At 35.4% G+C, this 25,499-nt stretch overlaps 2 protein-coding genes across 8 annotated transcripts in view; one reads left to right on the top strand and one right to left on the bottom strand.

The window, feature by feature from the left end:
- LOC105340593 (tRNA (guanine-N(7)-)-methyltransferase) overlaps nt 1-1,287 on the top strand; it is a 31,534-nt gene extending 30,247 nt beyond the window's left edge. The window contains exons 5-6 of the mRNA XM_011446730.4: nt 510-611; nt 849-1,287. Coding sequence (XP_011445032.3) covers nt 510-611; nt 849-998 — 252 coding nt within the window. The 3' untranslated portion in view covers nt 999-1,287. The remainder of the gene's footprint in view (nt 1-509; nt 612-848) is intronic.
- Nucleotides 1,288-2,176: 889 nt separating this feature from the next.
- Nucleotides 2,177-25,219, bottom strand: LOC105340590 (dihydropyrimidinase). Of its 7 annotated transcripts, none has more exons than XM_011446722.4 (16): nt 25,022-25,219; nt 20,845-21,226; nt 11,302-11,396; nt 11,041-11,114; nt 10,686-10,796; nt 10,236-10,400; nt 9,986-10,128; nt 9,819-9,887; nt 9,525-9,645; nt 8,620-8,776; nt 8,107-8,248; nt 7,622-7,705; nt 4,942-5,121; nt 4,747-4,833; nt 4,463-4,655; nt 2,177-3,359 (listed from the first exon to the last, which is right to left on the bottom strand). In XM_011446722.4, exons 2-16 carry the CDS (start codon nt 21,169-21,171, stop codon nt 3,274-3,276), a joined length of 2,034 nt encoding a protein of 677 aa, XP_011445024.3. In that variant the 5' UTR covers nt 21,172-21,226; nt 25,022-25,219; the 3' UTR covers nt 2,177-3,273. The 7 variants fall into 7 exon arrangements, with proteins under 7 accessions (XP_011445024.3, XP_011445025.3, XP_011445030.3 ...); XM_011446723.4 differs by having other exon boundaries at nt 4,505-4,655; XM_011446728.4 differs by lacking the exons at nt 20,845-21,226; nt 25,022-25,219 and adding an exon at nt 18,796-18,882.
- Nucleotides 25,220-25,499: the final 280 nt, after the last annotated feature.

The following is a 25,499-nucleotide window of genomic DNA, read 5'->3' as shown; positions in this document are numbered from 1 at the left end:
ATGAAGTGGCGATTTTATGTGTAGTTCGTGAATTTAATGTTGATGTATATGTCAAATGTCGAGTACAAGTGTTTAGAATCGGGGAAAGGTATATATCAATTGAAGATTATATTTATATCAAGAATCAAGGCATTGTCAAGAGTTTGAGTATATCAAGAGTTATGATTTGTATCAAGAGCCACAGGATGTATTAAAGAGTTAACAGATACATGAAACAAACTTTGGAGTAAGCATCAAGAATCTGAGTATGTATCGCGTACATGTTTCAAGAACTGGGGTAAATATCTTTGTGTTAATACTCAACCCTGAGCAAGACATATGATATGTTGACTGTGTGATTTGCAGTATACAACTCTAGCAGTTTATATTATTGTTAACGATAATATCAGTAGCGCTCATGTGAATGCAAATTTACTATCGATTATTTGTGAAAAATTATCCACCCTGTTAATTGACTGGTCTAAATTTAATGCATTCCAATTATGTGTATTTGAACTGTTTGCTTTCAGGGGGTCGTTTACACAATCACGGACGTACGCGATCTTCACGAGTGGATGGTTTCTCATTTCGACCAATTCCCTTTGTTTGAGAGGATTTCTGGTAGTGAATTGGTACGATTTTTACGCTGATTATTTAAAAGGATCTCGACCATAATGATTGTAATGGATATTAAATACTTTCCCAATTAATCCTGCTGACCTCAATCAGAAAATTATTAATACCCGAATGGTTATTTCGAAATTTTGATTATAGATTTATTTCGCAATTTGCAATTAGTTTTTCTATTTGGATTAATAAGCTCAATATACTTGTCGTTTTGGCAATGTAAAAAAAAAGAATGTTTTCAGGATAATGACCCAGTGGTCGCCAAGCTATATGAGAGCACAGAGGAGGGACAGAAGGTGTCCAGGAACAAGGGAGACAAGCACCTGGCCGTTTACCGTAGGGTGGAAGACCCCCGCCTCACCGACCCCACCTTCTTCTATCAGGCCTCCTAATGCAGGGTGTCCGCGTCAGTGACCAATTGACTTTTACACGGAGAGTCTGGTTAGTGCCCGTGAACCGAGTCCAATAATCAACGTACTCGAGACATAATGGACCTATTTTGTTGGAGACTAATGGTGTTGATATAAGCAAATGCTGCCGTACTGTATTCGTGGAATGACCGTTGGTTTATGAGAGCACAGGGGATATTAAAATGTTTGGTTTCTACATTGATTTTACGTATTCGAATATTTGTACATGCATACAACTTAAAGCATTGCATTAAAACAAATTTCAGTCTTACGTTGATTTATCTATTGCAGTTATTTCAATATTGTTATATGTATTTTATATAAAAAAAAAAAAAAGTAAGACAATACATAGGCCTGAAATTAAAGGGTAGTTTTGAAATACACAATGCACTCTGTATTGCTATTTGCTTACTAGAAATATTTCAAAATGTGATTGGAATGAAGGAGTCAGCGTCCTTGATTTTGAATTGTCGAGGATTATAGTATTCAATCTATAACGACCACATTTTGTACCTAATAAATGCATTGTATTATATTCTTAGTCAAGATATAAGTTTAAAAGAGTTATCAAAAACATAAACTCCACCAAAAGAATTATCAAAATTTTGATTATTGTCCAATGAATTGCACCTGAAATTCTACGCTGAAGTATATGGGCAACACATGTTTTATTAAGATATTGTAATAAGTAACATGAACTTCATACAAATCTCTTGGAGAATATGCACATAAATTTTCTCTTTATTAAAATATGAAATAATACCGCAAATAGTTTGACAAAATTAAAATTTTATTTTTCTCATCAAGGGTAAATAACTCTTAAAAACGGTTTAAGGTGCAAAATTGCCAGCTTCTTAAACGTTACTACAGTATCAGTCATGTGAATGTGATACATTTCACTTTGTTATCTAGCAATACACATCTAACTAAATATTATTTTAAAATGTTCAATATCCCTTCATTATACATTGAATACCTTAAGACATACTTGAAATTAAGGGTTTTTTCCCCAACACATACACATGTACATCAAATACCACAGATATTTTTAAGTACATGTAATTACTGTTACAAGACAAGTACCTGCATCTCTTCATTCAGACAAACTTCAAATGCATGGCCTCTCTTTCTCATACAGATAGTAAACCATGACACAAGAGTAGTTTTAACTGTTTATTAATTCATACATGCTAGATTCAGAATACATTCTACATTCAAGTCTTACTAGAGGCAGTGCTACAACTATTGTATATAGTAATTGACTTGCAGACACATAGATTAGGAAATAAATACATGTAGTAAAAAGCCCTGATAACTGGATAAATACTGATAAGACAGTCTCTTGGTTTTTCATTCAATGTAACCATTCAGCTCCTAGATTAAAATCATATTTAACACTCCAACACGAAGTCATGGTTTCAACTTCATTCTGACTAGCATTAAAAAAATTTAACATTGAACAATTTAAGAAATCATTAATGTTGTCATCTTCTTAGAATAGCTTAACATGGACTAATAACTAGTCCTAATGAAAATAATAATACTAGTTGTTTACCTATTCAGTGGAATTTATAACAAGTAGATCTACAACAAGATGGACGCAAAACAAGTTACATAATGGCTGCCTTTAACTGAACTGATTGGAATAAAATGCAAAACCAGCCTTAGTACATCACCTCCGACTCTGCTTCACAATCAGAACTTCAATGAGTGCACCATCTATTTGGATCCCCTTTAGATGTGATTTTGTATATTCAGAGACAAAATAATGGACTTTCGCCAAAAAATAGACACAACCGATAGCAATAGCAGACAACATCAGAATCACATTGAAAATTTATAAAAAAGGGTTTTTGGTAAAATTTCTGATTTGTTACACAAGAAATATATAATAAACTTTCCAACATGCATATTTATGAACATTTATACAGTGTCCATTTGGGCTTTATCACAAGTACTGACAGACACAATATAAACTTGAATACTTTAAAAACTTGAGAGAAAATACACTGGTTATATCAAATAGAACTTGATTTGACAAAATTTGGACTGTTAATTGAAGGCACTCCCTTCCTCTTCTCAGATGGATTCTGTGATGCCTTGTTGATAGATGGTTTCATGTCCTGAACACAACACTAACTCCAAAGAAATTCCCCTCTCTCAGCAGTTGAATAAGTATTTTCACAAAGCGACAATAAAAAAGCTTCCCTATGTAGATTTTGTGAGTGGCCCCATGAACCATCAGTTCTTGCTGTGCTCACCAGAGGCCAGAAGATTTGCCTCCCGGGGGGTTGGATGTCCGGATCTGTGCACGGCGTGGGGCCTTGTCATCAAACTGTTCACCTGTAGTCAAGTAAAATAAAAGTTATAGATATATACGTGAAGTGTCTAAATCAACTACACATACATCAACTGCTAGAGTCCAGCGAAGATTTACACATCACTGTTGAAGAGGAGTTAATTTGACACATACATGTAATGTTACTTTAATAAATACAACCAGTCACTAGGCAGATGACCCTACATGTTGACACAATAACAGTTACATTACACAGACACAAAATACAAACAAAAGGCTCTGTCATTATAATTTAAGATGCCGTGCCATTTTTCAGGCACACTCCTACAAGCTGTGCATACATATTCCAAATAGGTAGGAATGCGACGACAAAATGTTTCCAAAAATCAGAAAAGTGTAAACAAGATCTACAAATACTTAGTCAACAAAAACAATTTACATAGCTTTACATTTTGTAGTAATGATTAGATCTATACGTAACTAAATACAAAGATGTACATTTATATGATTTATATATAGGTTTGTTACATTATATGGTAGATATGAGTAAATCATCAAATACAGAAAACAAACAGACTCATGCAGTTTTCACAGCTGGATTTTCAAACAACTAAGGTTTTATTATTTTAAAGTTTTGTGACATGCTTACACAGGTGACTTCTGAACTTCCACCAACGATTCCAACATTAATACTTTTGTTATTAAGTTGTAAAGCTCATTAAATTTTTCACATGCCGTAGAATTTCCTTTGAGTACATGCCACAAAGACCCACACCAGATTGAGTTAATGAAAGAAGATGAGGACACTTACTTTGAAATGCTTAGTTCATCTAAATTACTTAAGAACTTTGAGAGCATTAAAACAAGTTTTGAACGACAACCTTATAAATCCCCAGAGCTTTAATTGTCAAAGATTGAAATTTTTTGGGAAAAGATTACATTATATAATGCATGCATTATTAAAAGCGACAGTAAAATTTTGGTGTGTTCTATTACTTTCTTTTTTAAATGAAAACAAAGAGAACATGACAAATGAATGCTTGAATTCTGTTCTACATACTAGTGGCAAGGGTAAGAAAATTTAACAAAAAACCAACGTAATTCTCAAAAGGACACCAAAATTTCCACCGTGAGTTAGTATGCTTACCACTAAGAGCAAAAGAGGAATCTTGTAAGTTTCTGCCACCACCTCTTGTTGGGGGTCTGCTGTGTGCGAAGGAAGCAGTGTCCCCCACGATTGGGTTCTCGTCTCTCTTCACTCCAGGGACCTCATCCTGGTTCTCTATCTTGACCACGGGACCAGTGTAAGGATCTCTCTCCACTTTCTGTGGCATTCTGGCCTGTAAATTCATTGGCATTTGTAAATTTTATGAAATATTCAAATATGTTTTTTTTAATTTACCTGTTCTGATTTTGAACTAGTTTTCTTACCAATTCTCGCTTCGCAACCCTTCCATAGACCATTTCAGCATTACATGGGGTTGGAATAAATCTGCCCATTCCCTGGGTTACTTTCAACTACAACAAACATAAAAACCACTGAAACCTACACTGATTAAACATACGCCAAGAGAGGCAACTCTAGCAGTGCAAAGAAGAGGAAATAGAACAAAGTCTGTAAGTTACCTGCCCCTCGTCCAAGACTACATGACCATTTGTAATGACATAGACCGGGACACCATGGCAAACCATGCCTTCGAATATGTTGAAGTCTACAGCTTGGTGATGAGTCTTAGCTGAGATAGTCCTCGACTCTTTGGGATCCCAGATTACAATGTCAGCATCAGATCCTACAGCTATACGGCCCTGTTCAAATGTATATACATGATGAATCTTGTCTACATTACAAATTCATTATAACCATTAAATGTCCTTAACAACTTAATTAATTTTTTAGATGACAAAATGTGGCAACTGCTACAAATGAAAACAAGAGACCCATGGGCCACATCGCTCACCTGAGGAACAATAGGTATCATAAAGTCAGCTTAATGGAGTCATAATACAAACAATCTGGACAATGTACAATAATACATGTAGATCCTGTATAAATAAAATCCATTTTTCCCCTTTGGAACTCGGATAGCCCTGATTGCTGCCAATATTTATAAGAGCAGACTTTAATCACCGCTCCTGCATATATATAGGGACTCAACATTACGCAGGGAGGGATGACCGCACACCTACGCAACTCAACAGGTACCAACGTTAACGCAAGCAGGGATGACCGCACACTTGCGCTAACAGCTCAACCTACCGCAAGCAGGGAGTGCCGCACACTTGTGCTTGAAAGGCCTGAACACCAGCAGGGATGACCATACAGAGCACCACCGCCGCAACCACTACAAGCAGGTATGACTGCACACTTGTATTAATGAGATACAGGGCAGGAGTGACCGCACACTCTATATCGAAGGTTAGAAAACACGAAGTATAGACAGAGTAGGGATGTCCACACACTCAATCTATTCGTACCTGTTTAAGTTTAACCCCAAACAGTCTATCATCATAATGCTTTAGACACTGTCCCTATATATGTGCCGGCCTAAAATAATTCATAGTATCTAAAAATTGGAAATCAAAAATAAACAAACTAATCCGGCCTAACCCAAAACGTCTTATGCAGAACAACTTATATACATTGAATTTTTATTATTGTATAAAAATAATCATTACAATAATTGGTTAACAGTGGATGCATTAATTAAAATAATCAAGAATCCATAAATCAAGGGCAATAACTCAATACAGTAATACAAAAAGATTCTAATGAAAAAATAGCTGCTTGCTTCAATTTTATAGTCATATCACATGTTGAGTATTGCAGTTCTCAAAAAGATCCTTTACAATTGTTTATATATGGGATATTTAGCTACATCAAACTCTGAACCTTCTTGTGAGGCCGAAGAATTGTCCTGGAGCCAATGTCTTAACAATTATAAAGAATCATCTTGCTGATTAGTTTCTGAGAAGAAGATTTTTAAAGATTTACTCTATATATTCCTATGTAAAACTTTAACACCCCCCCCCCAATGTGGCCTCACCCTACCCCCAGGGATCATGGTTTTCACAACTTTGAATCTACACTACCTGAGGATACTTCCACACAAGTTTCAGCTTTCCTGGCTGATTAGTTTCTGAGAAGAAGATTTTTAAAGATTTACTCTATATATTCCTATGTAAAACTTCGACCCCCCATTGTGCCCCACCCTACCCCCAGGGATCATGATTTTCACAACTTTGAATCTACACTGCCTGAGGATGCTTCCACACAAGTTTCAGCTTTCCTGGCTGATTAGTTTCTGAGAAGAAGATTTTTAAAGATTTACTCTATATATTTCTATGTAAAATTTTAACACCCCCCGCCCTCCCAATGTGGCCTCACCTTACTCCCAGGGATCATGATTTTCACAACTTTGAATCTACACTACTTGAGGATGCTTCCACACAAGTTTCAGCTTTCCTGGCCGATTAGTTTCTGAGAAGAAGATTTTTAAAGATTTACTCTATATTTTCCTATGTAAAACTTCGACCCCCCATTGTGGCCCCACCCTACCCCCGGGGGTCATGAATTTCACAACCTGGAATCTACACTACCTGAGGATGCTTCCACACAAGTTTCAGCTTTCCTGGCTGATTAGTTTCTGAGAAGAAGATTTTTAAAGATTTACTCTATATATTCCTATGTAAAATTTCGACCCCCCATTGTGGCCTCACCCTACCCCCGGGGATCATGATTTTCACAACTTTGAATCTACATTACCTGAGGATGCTTCCACACAAGTTTCAGCTTTCCTGGCTGATTAGTTTCTGAGAAGAAGATTTTTAAAGATTTACTCTATATATTCCTATGTAAAATTTCGACCCCCCATTGTGGCCCCACCCTACCCCCGGGGGTCATGAATTTCACAACTTTGAATCTTCACTACCTGAGGATGCTTCCACACAAGTTTCAGCTTTCCGGGCTTTCTGGTTCTTGAGAAGAAGATTTTTGAAAATTTCTCTAAATTTTTCATTAATTTCTAATTATCTCCCCTTGAAAACGGGTGTGGTCCTTAATTTTCACAACTTTGAATCCCCTTTGCCTAAGGATGATTTGTGCCAAGTTTGGTTGAAATTGGCCTTGTAGTTCTTGAGAAGATGTTGAAAATGTGAAAAGTTTATGGATGGACGGACAGACGGACGACAGACAAAATGTGATCAGAATAGCTCACTTGAGCTTTCAGCTCAGGTGAGCTAATAAAAGGAAAGCTATTTTACCAAATATTATGTTTAAGTTACAAGTTAACAAATGAATCCATTTTACCTTTTGTGGGTAAATATTGAATATTTTGGCAGCATTAGTACTAGTTACAGCTACAAATCTACATGGATCCATTTTTCCAGAATGCTGAAAAAAAGAATAAAGTTTGTACATACCTTTTAGTCAAACATGTAGGAAAACATTACCTAAAGCAAAACTTGAGGAATGTATTGGTGTTTGTTTTGAGAGATTTTTAATAAAAACAACACAAGTATTAACCCCTTATATATAAAATATGTTTAAGATTTTCAATTTTTCATGTTGAAAAATTTCATTTTGTGCTGCTAAATGTACATGCATTTGTTCATAATACATGTATATCACATTCTAATAAAATTTTGCACATTATGACAAATATCAAATTCATAAATATTCTTTACTTTGCTGAATTCTAAAAAAAAAAGTTTGATATAAAATAAGAATATATGAAAAAAAAGATCAATGCTAGGAGACTTAATTATCAAAATAGAATGATGGTAATTCCTTACCACCCCTTTCTCCCATATGACGGACATTCTGTCCTCCACTCCGTTTACTCCATTAGGGATTTTCCTGAAGTCGTCTTTGCCTAGCGCTTTCTGGTCTGCACTGAACGTACAGTTATCTGTCCCTGTCACTTGTAAATCATTACTGAAAAAGACAGAACAAAACATTGTATTATAGATGTAGAGAATGATCTAGTCACACTGCAACTTTGTCACAGTATAATTATCTAATTCTCAGGAACAATTGTGTGAACTTCATTCAAGCTGATGATAGGTAAACAGATACATGCATGAGTATCAAATTGTACTACCAGTAACTTAGACATTAATACACATGATATGGTCTCAAATGTTAAAAATATTTCATTTTTTAAATCTTTACATTTGTTTTTCTACAAAATAAATACTCTGAGTCTCAATTATAACAATGAATCATTACTATCAAAATTTTGTGATATACATTTCCAAGGAATTGTGTTTTTCCAAGGAATTCGTCCATTTTAAGATATCACCTACTTGGCTAGCAGATCCATCAGATATCCTGGGGTGCTGGAATCAGGCCTCAGTGGTGGCCCCATAACGTGGCCCGCTGCGTGTCTCCAGCACTTGTTCCAGTAGTGGGTACCATCTGTACCCAGGCTGGCAGCTATCGGCTCACCAAATACTACTTTACCTGCAATTCAATCAACATCATACTACATTGACTGTAATCTTTCATACAATACACAGTGTGGCTACTAATATCTACATATATGTATATGCCATTCTCAGGAAAGGTGACTTTTTTTTAATTGCAATGTATGTGATATGTACTGTATTGCATCTTAGGCATCATGATATGTACCGATTCGGCTAAGTACAGTATTGACCTAGCCCTGTTATCCAGGAAGAGTGACTCAATGTTTCAAATGAAATAACAAGTTCTAGTTTTGGATGCATCATACAGATGATATGGTTTGGAATGGAGTGTGCATATCAACACATGCAATTCAATAGTTTATGATAACTAAACACTGAAATTAAACTGGAATGTAACCAGTACTTTTCTGTCCCATTTTACCTTCACCAATTCCTTTGTATTTATGATAACATCATTGTAACTACTGTGGAATTATTAAATTTCGTTGGGGCCAAATTTTGTGGATGGCTTAAATTTTACAGGTTTGTGTGGACGTAATTTCATGTATTCTTATATATCTACAAAAGGAAATATGACTTTATTACACTAATTTATCAATTCGTGAAGGATGTTATTTCATGGATGAGAAGTACCCACGAATTCCACGAAAATTGAGCCATTACGAAATCTAATGATTCCACAGTTTGGGCCCTTGCAGCTTTCACATTCAACAGTAAAGATCTGTGTTACAAGTTAAAGAGAAATAAGAAATGTTTTTGGTTTAAAGTATATGATGTTATACCTTCTCTGCGGGCCTTAGACACAACGTCCGCTGAGGATTTACTCATGACATGGACAATATACAGAGGGCAGTTTGCCTGGTTAGCAATGGTGATGGCTCGCTGAGTAGCTTCTGCCTCAACCTAGAAAATACACCATCAATACCAGTGTATGTACATAGGCAAATATTCGGGAAGACATAAAATCCCATCCATCAACTTGTAAGTACCGGTAATTTCATAAGAAATTAATTATAGGTTTTAGTATTTATATGTATATAATTATATGTCTTGCACAACTTGAGACTACAGCTTACCTCTTCAGGTCGACACATCTCATGGCCCTCTGGTCCACTGATTCCCATTTTCAACATTTCTTTTGATTTCTGTAATTAAGAAACATCAAAGATTTAAAATTACACACAAGTCAACATCGGTTTATAATGATCGTCTTCTCTCCCACCGGCACTCAAAAGGATCTCACCTCTGCAATCAGATGTCCATTTTCTGCATGCACCATTCCAAGCGCTCCCAACTCCTTAATGCGTTTAAATGACTCGTACAGTTCATCATCATTCAACATAAATACATCTTTGTAGGCAAGAAACATTTTGAAGGAGTTGATACCTAAAAACAAAGATGAAATAAAAGCATTATACTTCTTCTCCATATCTTCATTACTAGCTTAACTTCTACATGAACTCAGGTTTACTTTCTGGCCACTATGATCCTACCTTTCTCAGCACACAGTGTCTCCATCTCCTTGGCTACCTGATCACTCCACCAGGTGACCCCTACATGGAGCCCATAGTCGCAGCACACCTTGGGGTCTGCCCACCCCCTCCATTTGTCATAGGCCTCCAGCAAGGACACACCCTTCTGGTCCAGCACAAAGTCAACTGTAACCAGAAGTAACCCATTTACATAACACAATTCTACATTAGACAGCTTTTGGATACATATACTGATAAACAAGTTGATTTTCAAGTAACTGTTAACAACATTACATCAGACAAGTAAGCTAGTGCATCACATACGAAAGATTCTCAGCTCATGGAGTTCTAAGTTTCTTATACATGTAGATCAGGCAAGAAGCTAGTATATCACATAGGAAAGATTATCAGAAAGAATATCAATTCATGGAGCTTTATGTCTCTTAAACACATAGTTTCCCCAAGCCTTACTGATCATGGTGGTTCCTCCTGCAAGAGCAGCTTTTGTACCACTGTAGAAGTCATCCACTGCATAGGTGCCCATAAAGGGTAACTGCATGTGAGTGTGGGTGTCAATGCCACCTGAAATTGGAACATGTACATACCGTTACATACACTTTCATTTTCATTCTCATTCATAATGCAATATCATGGAGATGATTTGTCCTAAATACACATGAAGAAAGTATTCTTTTCTTTAAAGTTTAAACAGAAAATGATAGCTGATGGAAATACAGGGTTGTTTTCTGTATTACATTTGTAATTGCATTAATTTGCACACAAGAAAATTTACAGTAAGTTGAGTTTCTAGGCTTTGCTTGCTTACCCGGCATGACAAGTTTACCCCTGGCTTCAATTGTCCTAGCACCACCTGGTATAACCAGGTTAGTTCCCACCTGTCTACAAATCAGAAGTAAACACATATAATCTTTATGATTAGCAGCAAACAGGTGGCAAAAACATGTATCGCAAATTCTTTCATGCATTAAGGTTTTTTTTAATCAAATTTGATGATGCTCCAATTTTTAATCTATAAATAGATAAGTAGCATGCTTTAAAACATCAAAGCATAATAATAATGACTCACTTGATAATTCCATCTTCTATGTATATGTCTGCATCAAAGGACTGGTCATCATTCACAATTTTACCTCCCTTGATCAACAGACGGGACTGAGCACTCTGAAAATAAAACACAAATATATCATACACAGAATATACACTTGCATTAAAATGTGGACAGTCTGGTACATGTAAAAACAAACCAATTATGAATTTACATGCAAACTGTCATCAGTTGGTGATATTAAATAAATAGTCATGTATCTTTTGATAAATAAATGCATGATCATATCTTCAACAGCAGACAAGTACAAAATCTGCTGAAAATTCAAATACCCTTTACAGAATGCATACACATCAAAAGCGTATAAAACATATCAGACAATAGCCTTTGTCGGTGTATCTGAGGTCACCATACGTTTACTCAGAACACCTCCTTACTCTATGCTGTTCACAACCACATATCCACCCGTCACAATTGTGATCCTCCACCTGGGATCTTGCCATTTCTTGACCATCCCCCTCGCAACGATCATCCGATTTCGAATCAGGGAAGTTATTCAGGATTTTCCTGAATACATGTGGCAAAGAGCACATAACTCCTTTTAAACAACTGTTACTACAGAATCAGATTATGGTAGTTTTACACTAAAGAGGACTTCCTGCAAAGGATCTGACTCATTAAAATGTAGCACATTAAGTTATTCCATCCTTATAAATCTCTGAATGGCCAAGCTATTGTTTGCCTCTAGTAAGACAAGGATCTGTTCTACAAAAGTAGTCTTTTCTCTTACAAGCAGAGAATTGCTATAATTCAGTATGATTCAGTTAAAATCAATATCTGCAGAACTGCACTGGATCTGCAGCAAAGCAGAGGATTTTCTCCCAACACAGAAAATCAATACATTTTTTCTGATACTATCTGAGAAATTCTACCTTTAGATATTATGAAAGCCTACTTTTTCGATGCAAATTTATATAAACAATAAAATGCTTTCTTTGGTGATTCATTCGGGATATGAAGGTAGCGACATTGCAGAAAAAATACATAACACGCGTTAGTGGGTTATGTAATTTTTTTCAGCAATGATCGCTACCTTCATAACCCGAATGAATCATCAAAGAAAGCATTTTATTGTTTATACATGTATTAACATCTTTCTTTTAGCTAATTGATGAATTGATTATGAAAAGTAAGTAAAATTCACTAAATTACTGTTAATGTACATAAGTACGTTAGCTAAAAGTAACAGCTAAATCATCTCCTGCGAGACTTTAAGTCTGACATTGTCATGATTATTTCGTGCAGTCCGTGATTTTTCCTAGAGGTCACTCTAGGTTTGGATCAATCGATAAACAGGGCATGTCGATATCTGTCCTGTTAGTTTCAGCCTCTGTAGATTTCAACCAATCGATAAACGGGGCATGTAGATTTCAGTCTGGCTGTTTCTATAGAGCTATGAATTAACTATAAGTTATCGTAAGAAATAGAGGGAATAATACTTGGTACATGTAAATATATCAAAATACATGCACCAAAATTGCATCAATTTCTATGAGTTTTCTCCCTTTGTTCAAATTCTTTATTATGGTTAAGTCAATAATGTCATTGACTGATGCATCAATACTAAACTGCAGAGCTATTTATACATTAGTTCATCAATAAGCAGATATTATTATTCAGACTGGGTACTAGTAAAATGCATCACTGCAGATCTCTCCCTATTCTGTGTGTAACCATAATTCTCCCTGCAGACTAGTCGCCATGTTTATTATGATTAAGTGTCTCCCGCTGCAGACAAAATCAATAAACTCCTTCTTTCTTTTCTATAGTCAGCTCTGACACGAGCCATCTGTTGTGAAAGCTTTTTGGAAACCCTCAAAACATGTCTAATGCAAATCCAGGAAATGTAAATCTCGTGTTCTTAAGAGAATTAAAGTAGTTTACTTTGTGTTGTGTGGTGTATACTTTCTTCCATAAACTGGAAGTTGTAAAACTTTGAGTTATCCATCAACTGTTAAATATTATTCACAGGAATAAAACATTTCCAGCTGTGATGTGCAGCTAACAGGGATAATGACCCTAAATTGCCCCAGTCATAACAGAACATAGCTTTACATAAAAACAGGGGAAACACATCAACCTAAAAGAAATTTCATATCACGAAACCCAATCTTAGTTCATTAATGATGGAAATGTGTTTACACACATTATACACATTCCGACATCTTGACACAGTGTGTGACCATGCAACACTGTTGTACCACCACAGTCAGAAATGACAGTCCTTGCTACTACACTGATCTAACCCTCTAATCCTGGTTAACCTTGTCAATCAAACATTTCTCCACAGGGTTATCCTGTTACTTAGCTCGGCCCTTGATGGCTCACTCTGTAGCCAAGACCTGTTTATAAAGCTGTCAATGTCATGCACCTCTTACTCCATGCTTCACCTCATTGCTCACTCACATCAGCTCATTCATTGCCAACTTATTTCTTCACAGTTGCTGTCTTGTGCAAAACTACTCAACTGAGTCATAGGTGCATGCAATGAAAATCAAGATCTCCTCTATATGATCTGAGATTCCTTAACGGTAGAACAAGTGTTTATTTACTAAATAAATACACTAAAGACTCTTTAATCATTGTGAGAATAATCAGTGACTTTGGGTGGCTGTCCTTTTAATAAAGTCCTCTGTTTTGATAATTCCACCAGCCAGACATGAACGTTTACAAAAACATTTATGATAGCTTTCAATATTGACACCAGCCATTACCCCATAAAAACGACACAACACCTCTAACAAGCCCACAAAACACGGCCAAAGATAGCTACATAACCAAATCCCCCAGGCCACACTCATTTACCTAGCAGTGCGTTTCCCAAGGAAATCTATTTATTTTGTATGTACATAGCCTACCAATACCTACAACTATCTGTAAAGCTCTCCATACCTTTTCCTCCACATGTTTGTGTATAGAATTCTCCATGTTACACCTATAAACTACCGGCACTAATCATTCTCCCTTACCTGCTTTTCTTCAGCACTCTCCATGTTTCACCTGTGAACTAACCCTTTGTGCCAGGTCACACTGCTAGATACTGATCCCGGAATCTTAATCAACAACCACGCTTTGATGATTTGGGCCACAAAAGGTACAAATCATTGCAAACTTTTGATAAGGACGGTTTTTAAAGTTCTTGGGTTTCTATTCCATATACAGTGGGGCCCAGCAGAGGTGAATGAATTAAATGTCCATTTAAATCACCCAATTTTGCTGTTAAAGATGTAAAACCTGATACCAGTATTGCCGGTCAGTGTCACACCTCAAACAATTATGACTGAGTTTAATAAAGCACAATATATCAATTATCCAATGAATGAAACCCAAAACAATTTTGCAAAGAAAATGCAGTTACATATATTATAAAATCTGCATGAGCAAACAATAGGTGTACTTGCTCCAGATATTCATAACCCATGCAAGTTATTCAAACAATATGACAATGAAACTGCATGAATAGAAAACAACTCTCCAATTCACTGCCATGAAATATGATTCCTTTTGAAATGCTTTCATGCTGTTGCTTACAAAAATTAAATTACCCCTTCCTTACCCATCAGAGAAATTTTCCCTTGGGATATATACTATATTACTGCTATTACTTATTAACTGCATCAACCGCAATCTGATTAAAGGCTAGCTGACTTAACGATTTTAGCTTTCATGAACCTCCGACATCAATGCATAATCTTTTCAAAATGCAGGCATTTGTGTACGCCTTGTAAACTAGATTAGCCGTATTGATCATGCTTCGATTTGTCATGTTAACCAGATTAAAATCATAATGAATGCATTATTGGGGTAATTTAATCCTGATTTTACTTAATGTTGTGACTAACATTTTCCCATTAACTGAGCAAGATGGATGTGATGGATTGCTTTAGACTTGTGATGCACTTTAGGTAAGATTTGGTTTAATGGTGTATGCAAGACAGTGATTTAATGATTTATCATTTAAAACATGCATTGATAACTTGATGTGTATTATTCTTCTGCAAGAACAGGCTTTTACCCGGTATGTATTTCTCTGCAAAATTTCTTTCTAGTAAAAAGGTGTGAGCACTTATGGAGAAAATATAAGACCATCATGTAAGCCTTCATAAAGAAGGACATGCTCAACAATATCTTCATTTAAATAAACAACATAATCTGATCTAGACCTGTATAGTACACAGACATCTACACAAATCTAGGCAGAATTATTAGTTTAAAAAAATAATCTACAGCATGTTTCAAGAACCAAATTTATCAAAGTATAATTCTGAATGGAAGGAAACAAAAGATGGTTTCTGAGTGCAATCACCTGCAAAAGAATTCATCTCAAAACCTTAAATGATTAAGAATTTATCACAGCTTGAATCATACACCTCTAGGATTGTCTATGATGAACCTACAGATATATATGAATGCACAACTAAGTAAAGTCATTGCAAACAGAAAGATATATATTCAAATCAATTAGTAAGTTACAAAAATGTAGCACAGAGTCAACTGCATATTTTGAGCTTCCAAAGTAACTTTTTTACTTTTAACTACTAGGTAGTCTACAAATTGGAAAAATTATCTATATTAATTCAACCCCTTCTACAGAATTTTTGTCTTGCACAAGATTGCTGGTCAAAAGCTTGATAAGCAGATTGTGCATCAAATGTACGAATACCAGTATATGATCATTCACCACAAAATCTTACAGTAACCTAGAGGGCCATTAAACCTGACCAGACAACCAATCAATACAATAATTTTGCAGCAGTAAGCAAAAGGGAGGCAGAGCAAAATCAATGAATTACCTTCTTACCAAAACCATGGCTTCTTTAAAATTTCTCAGCTAAAACTACAGAAGACAACATATTTGCCCCTGACCACAGGGGTTAGAGAAATTGGCACAAGGAAAAGGGGGTCATGTATGTGAATATCCCGCTGTGAGAGAGATGCCAGATCTTTGCTGGCAAACCAGTTCTTTGTGGCATTTACATAAATGTAAATATAATTTCTGTTGGTAAATTTTCTTCTCCTTTTTTTTTTGGGGGGGGGGGGGGGGGGAGGGGAGGAGGAGGAGGAGGAGAGAGAGAGAAAGAGAGAGAGAGAGAGAGAGAGAGAGAGAGATCTGGCTTTCTGTCAGAATGGATATATATATTTTAGGAACAAAGTATGTTGAAAAAAAGTTATTTTAAATCTGCCGTTGAACTTCTGGAATGTAGAAGATTAGAAGGAAGCAACCAGAAGATAAAGAAAAGGCAACAGGTGTTTATGAACCTGTCCGCGTTTCATATATTTAAATAAAGGAGGAAATTAGAAAAGGATATGCTATTTAATACTCTAAACTTGTTTACAAGTCTTTTAAACAGGTGACATAACTTTAGACAAGTTTTAAACCAAATGCTGGCAACAGTCTGCATGCTGAAGCTACCGTAGCTTGAACACTTGTTAAAATATATATTTTGAATCAGCTTCACAGAAGTTGTCTTACATCCTTATATAGATTACAGATTATGATTATACATTGCTACATTTTACAGAAATCTTATCTAATAAACACGACATTGTCATAATAACAATTAGAAGCAAGCATGATTCATTTACTTAAAGGGTGGGGGCATGCATTGCAGATTCTTTTCTTTACTTTTTTATCTACATGTATTTTGAATTAGTGTGCTTGTTTGATCCATTTAGAAATAAATTACAACTGTTACTCTCATTATAAAACCATTCATGTTGGTATATTTACATCAGCATGATATATTGCTGAAATCATTTGAAGTTGCTATTGATTTTGTGGCGACAGGGTACATTACAATAGTTAGGTTAGCTCTAAACCAGTAGGTCAGATCAAGTAAATGACTGACATGTTTTCCGAATCAATACTATTTACACTGGTCGTAAAAATGTGCGAATAATTGGGTACAGTACCTAATCTGATAACCACTGCCAACATGCAAGCCCTCACCAGCCACTTGCTTCATTGTATGTGGCACAATCACAATATGCATGTGTTGGTATGCATAACTTGCTACAGGTTTCTTATTTGTTTTATCTGTTTGTTTAATTCTTTCTCTGACTCAGACACTGTGACTGCTATTCTTTTAGCTGCATGCACAATGTGAAATGTGAACAAAAGTATCCTAAAGATCCTGTTAGGAAAATTCTCGACTTCATCATCCCGATGACACACTGCATTCAAGCATCTCATGTTTATATCCTGACATTTGCAGGCAGCCTGTTTCTAACTTGGTTCATCGCTTTCATACTGCAGCACTTTTTCTCAGTTCTGGCATTTTGTAATTAGAAAGATTTACATTTTCTAATACATCCATCTGTTGCGCTGATACCAGATGTCACAAAATGAAAAGATACTTGGAGATAAACCTGCAGCACTTCACATCACACAAGTGAGTGCATTGCAATACACATGACAGGTTTTGGGTGGAGACCATATATTACATAAACAGAATTCTGAAAAAGTTTCACTGCAGCTGAAAAAGAGTTTCAGAGAAGGGAGAGAATTTCAGTATTATTATCAATAATGCCTGTTAAAACTAAAAGAACACTGTTATCAGTGTATGAAATTGAAAAAAATCTCAATTTCAGATCGCCAGAGCCTTCATGATCATAATGCATTATAATTTATAGATCATATTCATCACACCATAATCGACATATGCTATAGATAGATACCTTTAACATGAAAATGTTGATGCAACCTTACCTGAAGATGAATGGGGACTTTTTTAACTGGTGTACGACTACTCATCTTTAACGATTTGCAAATAAACCAAAGTCATGAAAGAGCACACTAAAACCTATATTAAATAATCCAGAAGCTGCAAACTACTGCCCGTAGCTAAACGAGTAAAGCCTTGGCAGTGAGTGCAAGAGTGAGTGAGGTAGATTCGCGCGTTAGATGATGACACAAGTAGCAGTCGTGCACGCACAGCCACACTGAATTCGTTAATTAAAAATCTTAATATATTAATGACGTTACTGCCTCTTCAAACTATTGCCGGCACTATCCATAAGAAAATAATGGATGCTCGGTCGATAAAATTCGTCATGTTAGGCCCGGAGACGGCACAGATAAAATAAATCCGGAAAACGCGCTCGATAAAAATAACAGACACCAATCTGCTAGGCTAACGTCGATAGTAGAAGGCATACAGCAGTAGGCCTACTATAGTTTTCCATTAGACCAAATTCTATTATGCAACCAAGTGGTGACTAAAATTTAACTAAAATTTTACTAAAAAATCTAAACTAATTAATAGTATTACCATATAATTATACCATATAATTATCAATTTTAGAAGAAGTTTCTTGTGTAGTTAAATGATTTGATTGAAAGTGATAAAACTCTCTCCAGTGCTTTAGCTTCAGAGCAATATTTTTTTAAAGCAGTTTCGTTCTTTTCGTTAAAAAAGAATCATTGTCTTTAATTAAGAGTCGTTATAACATTACCGGCATTTTAGAGTGCACAAACTGTTTCTTAGCTGCAAGGGTTATGTTTCGTTGTATAACAAATTTTCTTTTTACTTTTGGACCACCATTGCATTACAAGTAGTAAAAAGGCGGAAAAGTCTACGCTTAACCCGTTAGAACTCAGAAAAGTGTAAAATAAAAAAAATGCATAACGCTATAGTTCGTAATTAACAATTTATATAAAGGATGTAAAGTGTCAGTAGATGGTATTAAGAGCGCATTTTATTTATCTATTTTTCCTGTTGATTTAGTTTATCCTTTTTTTGGGAACACCAAATTACTACGCATGCAGGGGAAGTAAATGTCGACAAAAGGGAGATAACTCCTCATTTAATTCCTTAGTTTTATTTCCAAAGAAATAAAAGTTTTCCTGTAGTTAAATTCAATAATTATATCGGTCCCCATTTGGCATTCCCATCAGGCACGTAGCGTCGCTTTTGAAATTGAAGGGGGAGCGACTCATGTACCCAAACGTTCAATTTCAATGTTAATTTCATTATTTTCGCTTCAATTTCTTATATGTCTCTATAATTTTCTATATGTAAATTTAAAAAAAATGTTTGAGCACTGCAAAATAAAGAAGGGGGCCCCTGCCCCCCCCCCCCCCCAATGCTACATCTCTACCTTCTCCCGATAGGAGACGTGTCCGACATGCAAAGGAAGAATGCGACGACTTAATTTACCGTTACATGTACTATAGACTATAGTTTATCCGAAGACAAACAACATGACAAAGTCAAGACATCGCCATGTTGATCACTGAAAGTGATCCTGAAACATTTCTACTATTTGATTTACCATTACTTGTAAATACTGTAGCTCTACATAAATATAATATTTTCCTGTATGAGGGGTAGGAGGAACACCTCCTTACATAAACCCAAAAGTGGAGGGGGGGGGGGGGTGAGGGACGGTTATTTGATAAAAAAAGAAAGAAAGAAAAACTTTCATAAGCAAGTTGGTTTGTTTCCCGCTACTATTATTTGCGCATGTCTATTCTTTTTTCCCTATATATTTCATTGAAAACAAGACATATTTTAGAGAGTTTTTATGGTCACCGAGTTATCCAACAAATCTACTATAAAATTTTTAAGATATATTATAAACTGTGATTTAGTAAAGCTTCAATTTGCACTTATTGACAACCATACGAATGGTTTTTAACAAGCCATTCGTAAAATTTTCAGTCTGATTAAAACCACCCCTTTTCTCCTTACATTTGTCAGGGACCTTGACGAGTGTAAGGAGAAGGGGATGGTTTTAATCAGACTGGTAAAATTAAGTTTTTTAAACTTAATATTATAATATTTTTAGAGCTCTGCTATATATGTTATTGCCGTATGTGAGCCGAAAAACCCCACTTTACATTCCAGTTATCAAATCTTATACACAAGAGATCGGACCAGTGTTATTAATATCTTAAGCCAACAAATCTAGACAAATTCTAAATTTATCAATCTATAATTCAAATCTTTTTTTTTTCGAAATTGGTAAAGGGTTTTTTATGCAATGGTTTGAAAAATGTTTGTTTCAATTAAATATACAGTTAGAAGAAAAAAATGGACAAAACATTTTGCATCTGAGTGTAAGTGTACAGTGTATGTTCCACCCGGTGAATGGGTTCGGGGGGAGGCGTACCGGGGGAAAATTCAAATGCAATATACATGTATATTGTATAACTAAACAACGGTTATCGGCAACATATATTCATGTATTAAAAACGACGTTTTCAAATCCAATTTATTTAACGATTTTAACTTGATCTTTAAATAGACTCTTAATCGGCATAAGAAACATACATAAGTTGACCTTTCTTCAGTTAAAAAGTTTTACCCCAGTTAACTCTAAATAATTCGGTACGAATGATATGAGATGAAAATAGCTTACGAAAACCAGAATTATTATTAAAGATAATCCAGAAATCGTTCGTGTTATAAGGCTCTATTTGTTTGCAACTTAATTGTTTTATTTATAACAGTTTAAGGACAATTGCTAAAAATGAAATAAACGTATCAATTATAAACTTACAGAGTCTTTCGTGTCCCATGGATCTGCTGCCACGATGTCCATTGTAATTGGGTTAGCTATAGTTTCCTGTACCGGCGTCTTGTCCGGGGATTCCGCTGGTGTTTCCTCTTCCGGTTTTGGAGATTCCGGTTTGGACTCTTCCGCGGTTTTCTTTTGACCCCGTTTCGGGCTTTCATTGAAAGCTATGGACTTCCCATCGTAAGCATCAGGGACGTGGTCAAAGAACGACTGTCTGACACGGACTTTGGTTGGGTGGGGGTGAGGGGCGAAGAAATCGTAATCATCTTCCGGGGATTTTTCTTTTTTGTCTTTCTTCTTGTCTGCCATGATGCCCACCTCTCAGTTTCACAACAAGAATTGTCTACGCAGCAATTGTTGTAGACTGAAAGACAATAAAAGAATCTTTGCATTCTATTTGCAGCATGGATTTCATTTACCAAGGATGTTTGTGAACTGTAAAAAAAACTCACTGCTGAAACTTAAAAAATAAAATAATGTACCATTGTCAATTAATTTAATATGTCGGTTTTTTCATAATTCTTCAACAAAGTTCAAAGGTTTGAATTGGAAGAAACTTGAATACATCAGAAGACATCCACACATACTTGCTTAAAGAATGTACGAGCTTTTCTGCATTTGAACCGAACAGAAGCACACCTTATCATGTAACTAAATACATTGTTTCACCACACGTTTTTCGTGTTGTTTTTACTTATCACAATCTTTTCTATGCACTGATTTTAGTTTATTTACAGAGCACAATCTCTTTCGCCAAAACGTGAACTAAACGTGATATTACGATTTTGGGAGACCTGAGATTCTTAGTCATTCACAAAGTTTTTAATCTAATAGATATCATTTATCACGTGCTGTGGAACAGCCAAAAATCATGCATATTTCATGATCAGTGTCATTGTTGAGAAAATCCAAAGACGTACCCAACTATGCCTCATGCATGTAACACAGAAAGCATTTACAAAAAGGCATCTGAAATGTATGGGTTTTCTAAGGTTGAAATACACTCAGGTGCCAAAAGTATATCAATTTTTTTTCTTTTCACTATATAATTCATTGAAAACCAACATTTTTAAAAAATTGTTAAAAGTAACCCCTTCAAAAACCAAAAAAACTTGATTGATAAATTCATAATTTCTCTAGCTTTTTTGCGTCATATTCAAATATTTTTCCAACGTTCTGTTCCTGAGGTTTGATACCAACAATCCAAAGTAAGATTTTTCGGCGCTCGTATATTGCAAAAGATATACAGTAGAGCTCTCAAAGAATATCTTTATTGTGTTTGAAATATCAAATTTTAGAAATGAGTTGTCAAAAATATTTAAATGTATGTCAAAAATTTCAGTAGAAAACCTTTAAAAAATAAGTCTTGTTTCCAATTAAATATATGGGGGGAAAATGACATACTTTTGGTGCGCGAGTGCACATGTATTCGAACCAAAATTGCATATAAAAATCTAACGTGAAACAATTAGACACCATAATAAATTTGCTTTTAGTTTCCAAACACATGCAACACACGAAAGACAGGTACCTTAGGTATGGAACACCCCCTCCCCCGCCGCCGTTTCTATTTTAAATTAAAAAAAAATCACTTTCCCTCGATGAAAACATTCTAATTGCATATTATTTTATAGAAAATGAAACCATTTCGACTATATAAGCTACTAGTATTAAGATACAAAAAAATGTATAAAAATAGAGGTGTCGGTCGAAAAACGCCATTTTAAAAATTAAAGTCGAATAAGTTGCATTATCGTTAAAGAATTATGCATATAAAACACAAACAAAAAATGTGTTAAAAATTGGCTTCGGTTTTTTTTTTATACTTTTCAACAGAACAAGATGGGGGGGGGGGGGGGTGGTATCAATACCCCAAGTGCCTGTGGGTAGAACAAATTACATAAATATGATTCTAGTGAAACATCCATGCATGAAATTTAGCGGACTGAGGATAGGAAATCATTCATGCATTATAAAGATGCATTGTAGGTACAATTAGGTTTCTTAATGAGAACTATATCATAATTTTAGACTAATAGAATTTTACAAATCATCACTTCTAGCAGAGAAATTAGAAAATGGGTTTAAATCTTGCATCGAGGATATGACCTGGATGACGCAAATAATTCACACTTATTGGACATTGCTGACGAAAGAACATCAAGATGATGTCCAAACAACACTCTTTTTAGTTTAAGCTAAGGCAAAATACATGTTAACATAATACAATTACCTAACAAAAAAACGTATAGCAAAGAATACGTACACAAAAGGCCTTTCCCCGCATTAATGATAGCCTGAAATGAACTTACGGGTTATCATAGTTTACATCAGATTAGATCGCCCCTTGTTATTAGAAATTTGGCTTTCTTGAGAACAAAAAAGGTTCTCACAAATGGCAAATGGAATAAAGATTAGGGGTAAAAACCACGCATTTGTCGCCAAACATGGACACGCGATAACCAAACTAAAATCAGTAAAATCAATCTTGACTTGGGAGTCAAATGATTTCTAATAAAAGTGGGGGCCTTTGTTTCTAATGATCTATTAATTTAAACAAACAGTGGAAAGAATAGAAAGATATATAACTGGCTTTACTTTTGCAGCTAAAATTCAGTAATACTAGTATATTAATATTTGATATAAATGTTGTGCAATCAAGCAATAGTCGCCGTTCTGTTGCTCAACCAAAACTTAAACCAAACTGGAATATACATTTTTATAAAACCACCTTGAAATGAGGTATGAAATCTGTATCAAATGTGAATTCGTTCTCTCGTGAAATGATTTGTGCAGTTCTGAACATTTATTACGGTTGTAAAGATGTCTCAGATAGCGTCAACCGGTTGCAGAAGACAACACCAATTGTTGGGATAGCCAGAATTCCTTTCTGTGGCTTCTGCAGGGCCAAAACAATAAAATTCAAAAGCACTTCTACACACATGCTTTGCTTTTTAACATTGCAAACGTCATTAACTATAGAAGGGGAAAGATAAGGCTCATTATGATCAACAAAATATTACAAAGGAGCCTGGCGTCCATCTTATATTATATAACAGTACCATACTATGGTTACCGGTTGCTACATAAAGAAAATCTTACACCTTGTTTGAAAGAAATGTGCAATTTGCTTATAATTAACATGTCCGGACATTGATGAAGCAATCTTTTGTGCCCTTGTCCTTTATATACAGGATAGTATTGCCCTGTGTAGCCCGCGGGCTCTTGATGTACACTTATTAAACATATACTTCATCTTTTTCTGTTGGTTGAAGCAAGTAATTGTTGGTTGTATGATCAACCTTCACACACAGAGGAAAAATGATTTTAAAAAAGGAAGAATATAAAGATATATACAATTGTAGTATTAATTTGTCGGCACTGATGGGCTTGAGTAATGAGTACATGGATAATATAGTTATTAGTATATACTATTGGTCTATAGAATGAAGAGATACTATATATAGCTTTATAACAAGTTGAAGTATATCTATTTGATACACACATCTTTGCATATGATACTGGTTACTATAAGTAATTAAGATGTACATCCGTATAATAAATTCATTGAAAGATTTCATTGCGTGCATTTGTATATCCATCCACAATATCAGCCTGATTTTATCACCAACTTCAAATTTTAACAAGATAAAGTAGGTAAAGACTGAAACAAAATGCAATGCACTGCTTATTTCTTACATCATTTATAATTACATAATTTAAAACCGCCGAGACAGATTAGCATCAAATAGACACGAAAAAAATGTTGTGCATTATTACAGATTTGTTGTAAACACGTTCTTGCCGGCATGTCGAAGACAGCCGTAATGTTTAAAGAAAAGAACATCTGTGTTTACCCAAAACTAAGCGATGCAATTAACATTATTCACTCATAACAGTTCACTCAAATACATGATCAGTTGCACAAGGTAATCCATGCTCAAGGGTAAATATATGCACGTACCCGCTGCTCGTTAGATGCTTGTTGATTGATTTGATGGACCTAGACTGGTCAGCAATGAGAATTGATGGGGCAAGACGGATAGATGCTGATGGGTGACCGATAACAGCCATCCATCACCAGCTTACTTCACCTCAGATGTCACCTTCATTTCTACCTGTACATAACATGCAATAAAGGTTTTACAAACATTCTTACCTGCCCAGGTAAAATCAATCAGCTAACAACGTGCGATTTGAATGAGGCTTTGAATCTTACAGCTAGTCAAAACATGGAGTTCATGTGTGTTTTTCTACTCATCATTCTCTCCTATGCTGTTTCGGGGCCCCGTCTTCTGATTGCTGCGGAAAAAATCGATGCTAAATGTCTGCATCTCAGCGGAAGCGCTCCCAGACCGGCTCAACAATTCACTCCGCTTAGTCAAAAATCTGTGAGTCATCGAAAGATGCAAAATGACACTACTTGCTTGGAGCCGGGAAAATGCACTGCAAACAATAATAATTAATGTCGTTCGTGGAACTAAAATCAATCTTTTGTAATTGAAAAAGTGCACGAACAATCAATAACTGAAAATGAAAAATCGATTGCCGGTGTTAATCGAAATTATTTTGAATAAATTCTACTAATTACTAGACATTTTGATGTGATGATCAGAATCATAAACGTTAATTCTAAA

The sequence above is a fragment of the Magallana gigas genome, chromosome 5 (genome assembly GCF_963853765.1).
Source record: "Magallana gigas chromosome 5, xbMagGiga1.1, whole genome shotgun sequence".
NCBI lineage: Eukaryota > Metazoa > Mollusca > Bivalvia > Ostreida > Ostreidae > Magallana > Magallana gigas.
This window is presented reverse-complemented; position numbering and strand designations above follow the sequence as displayed.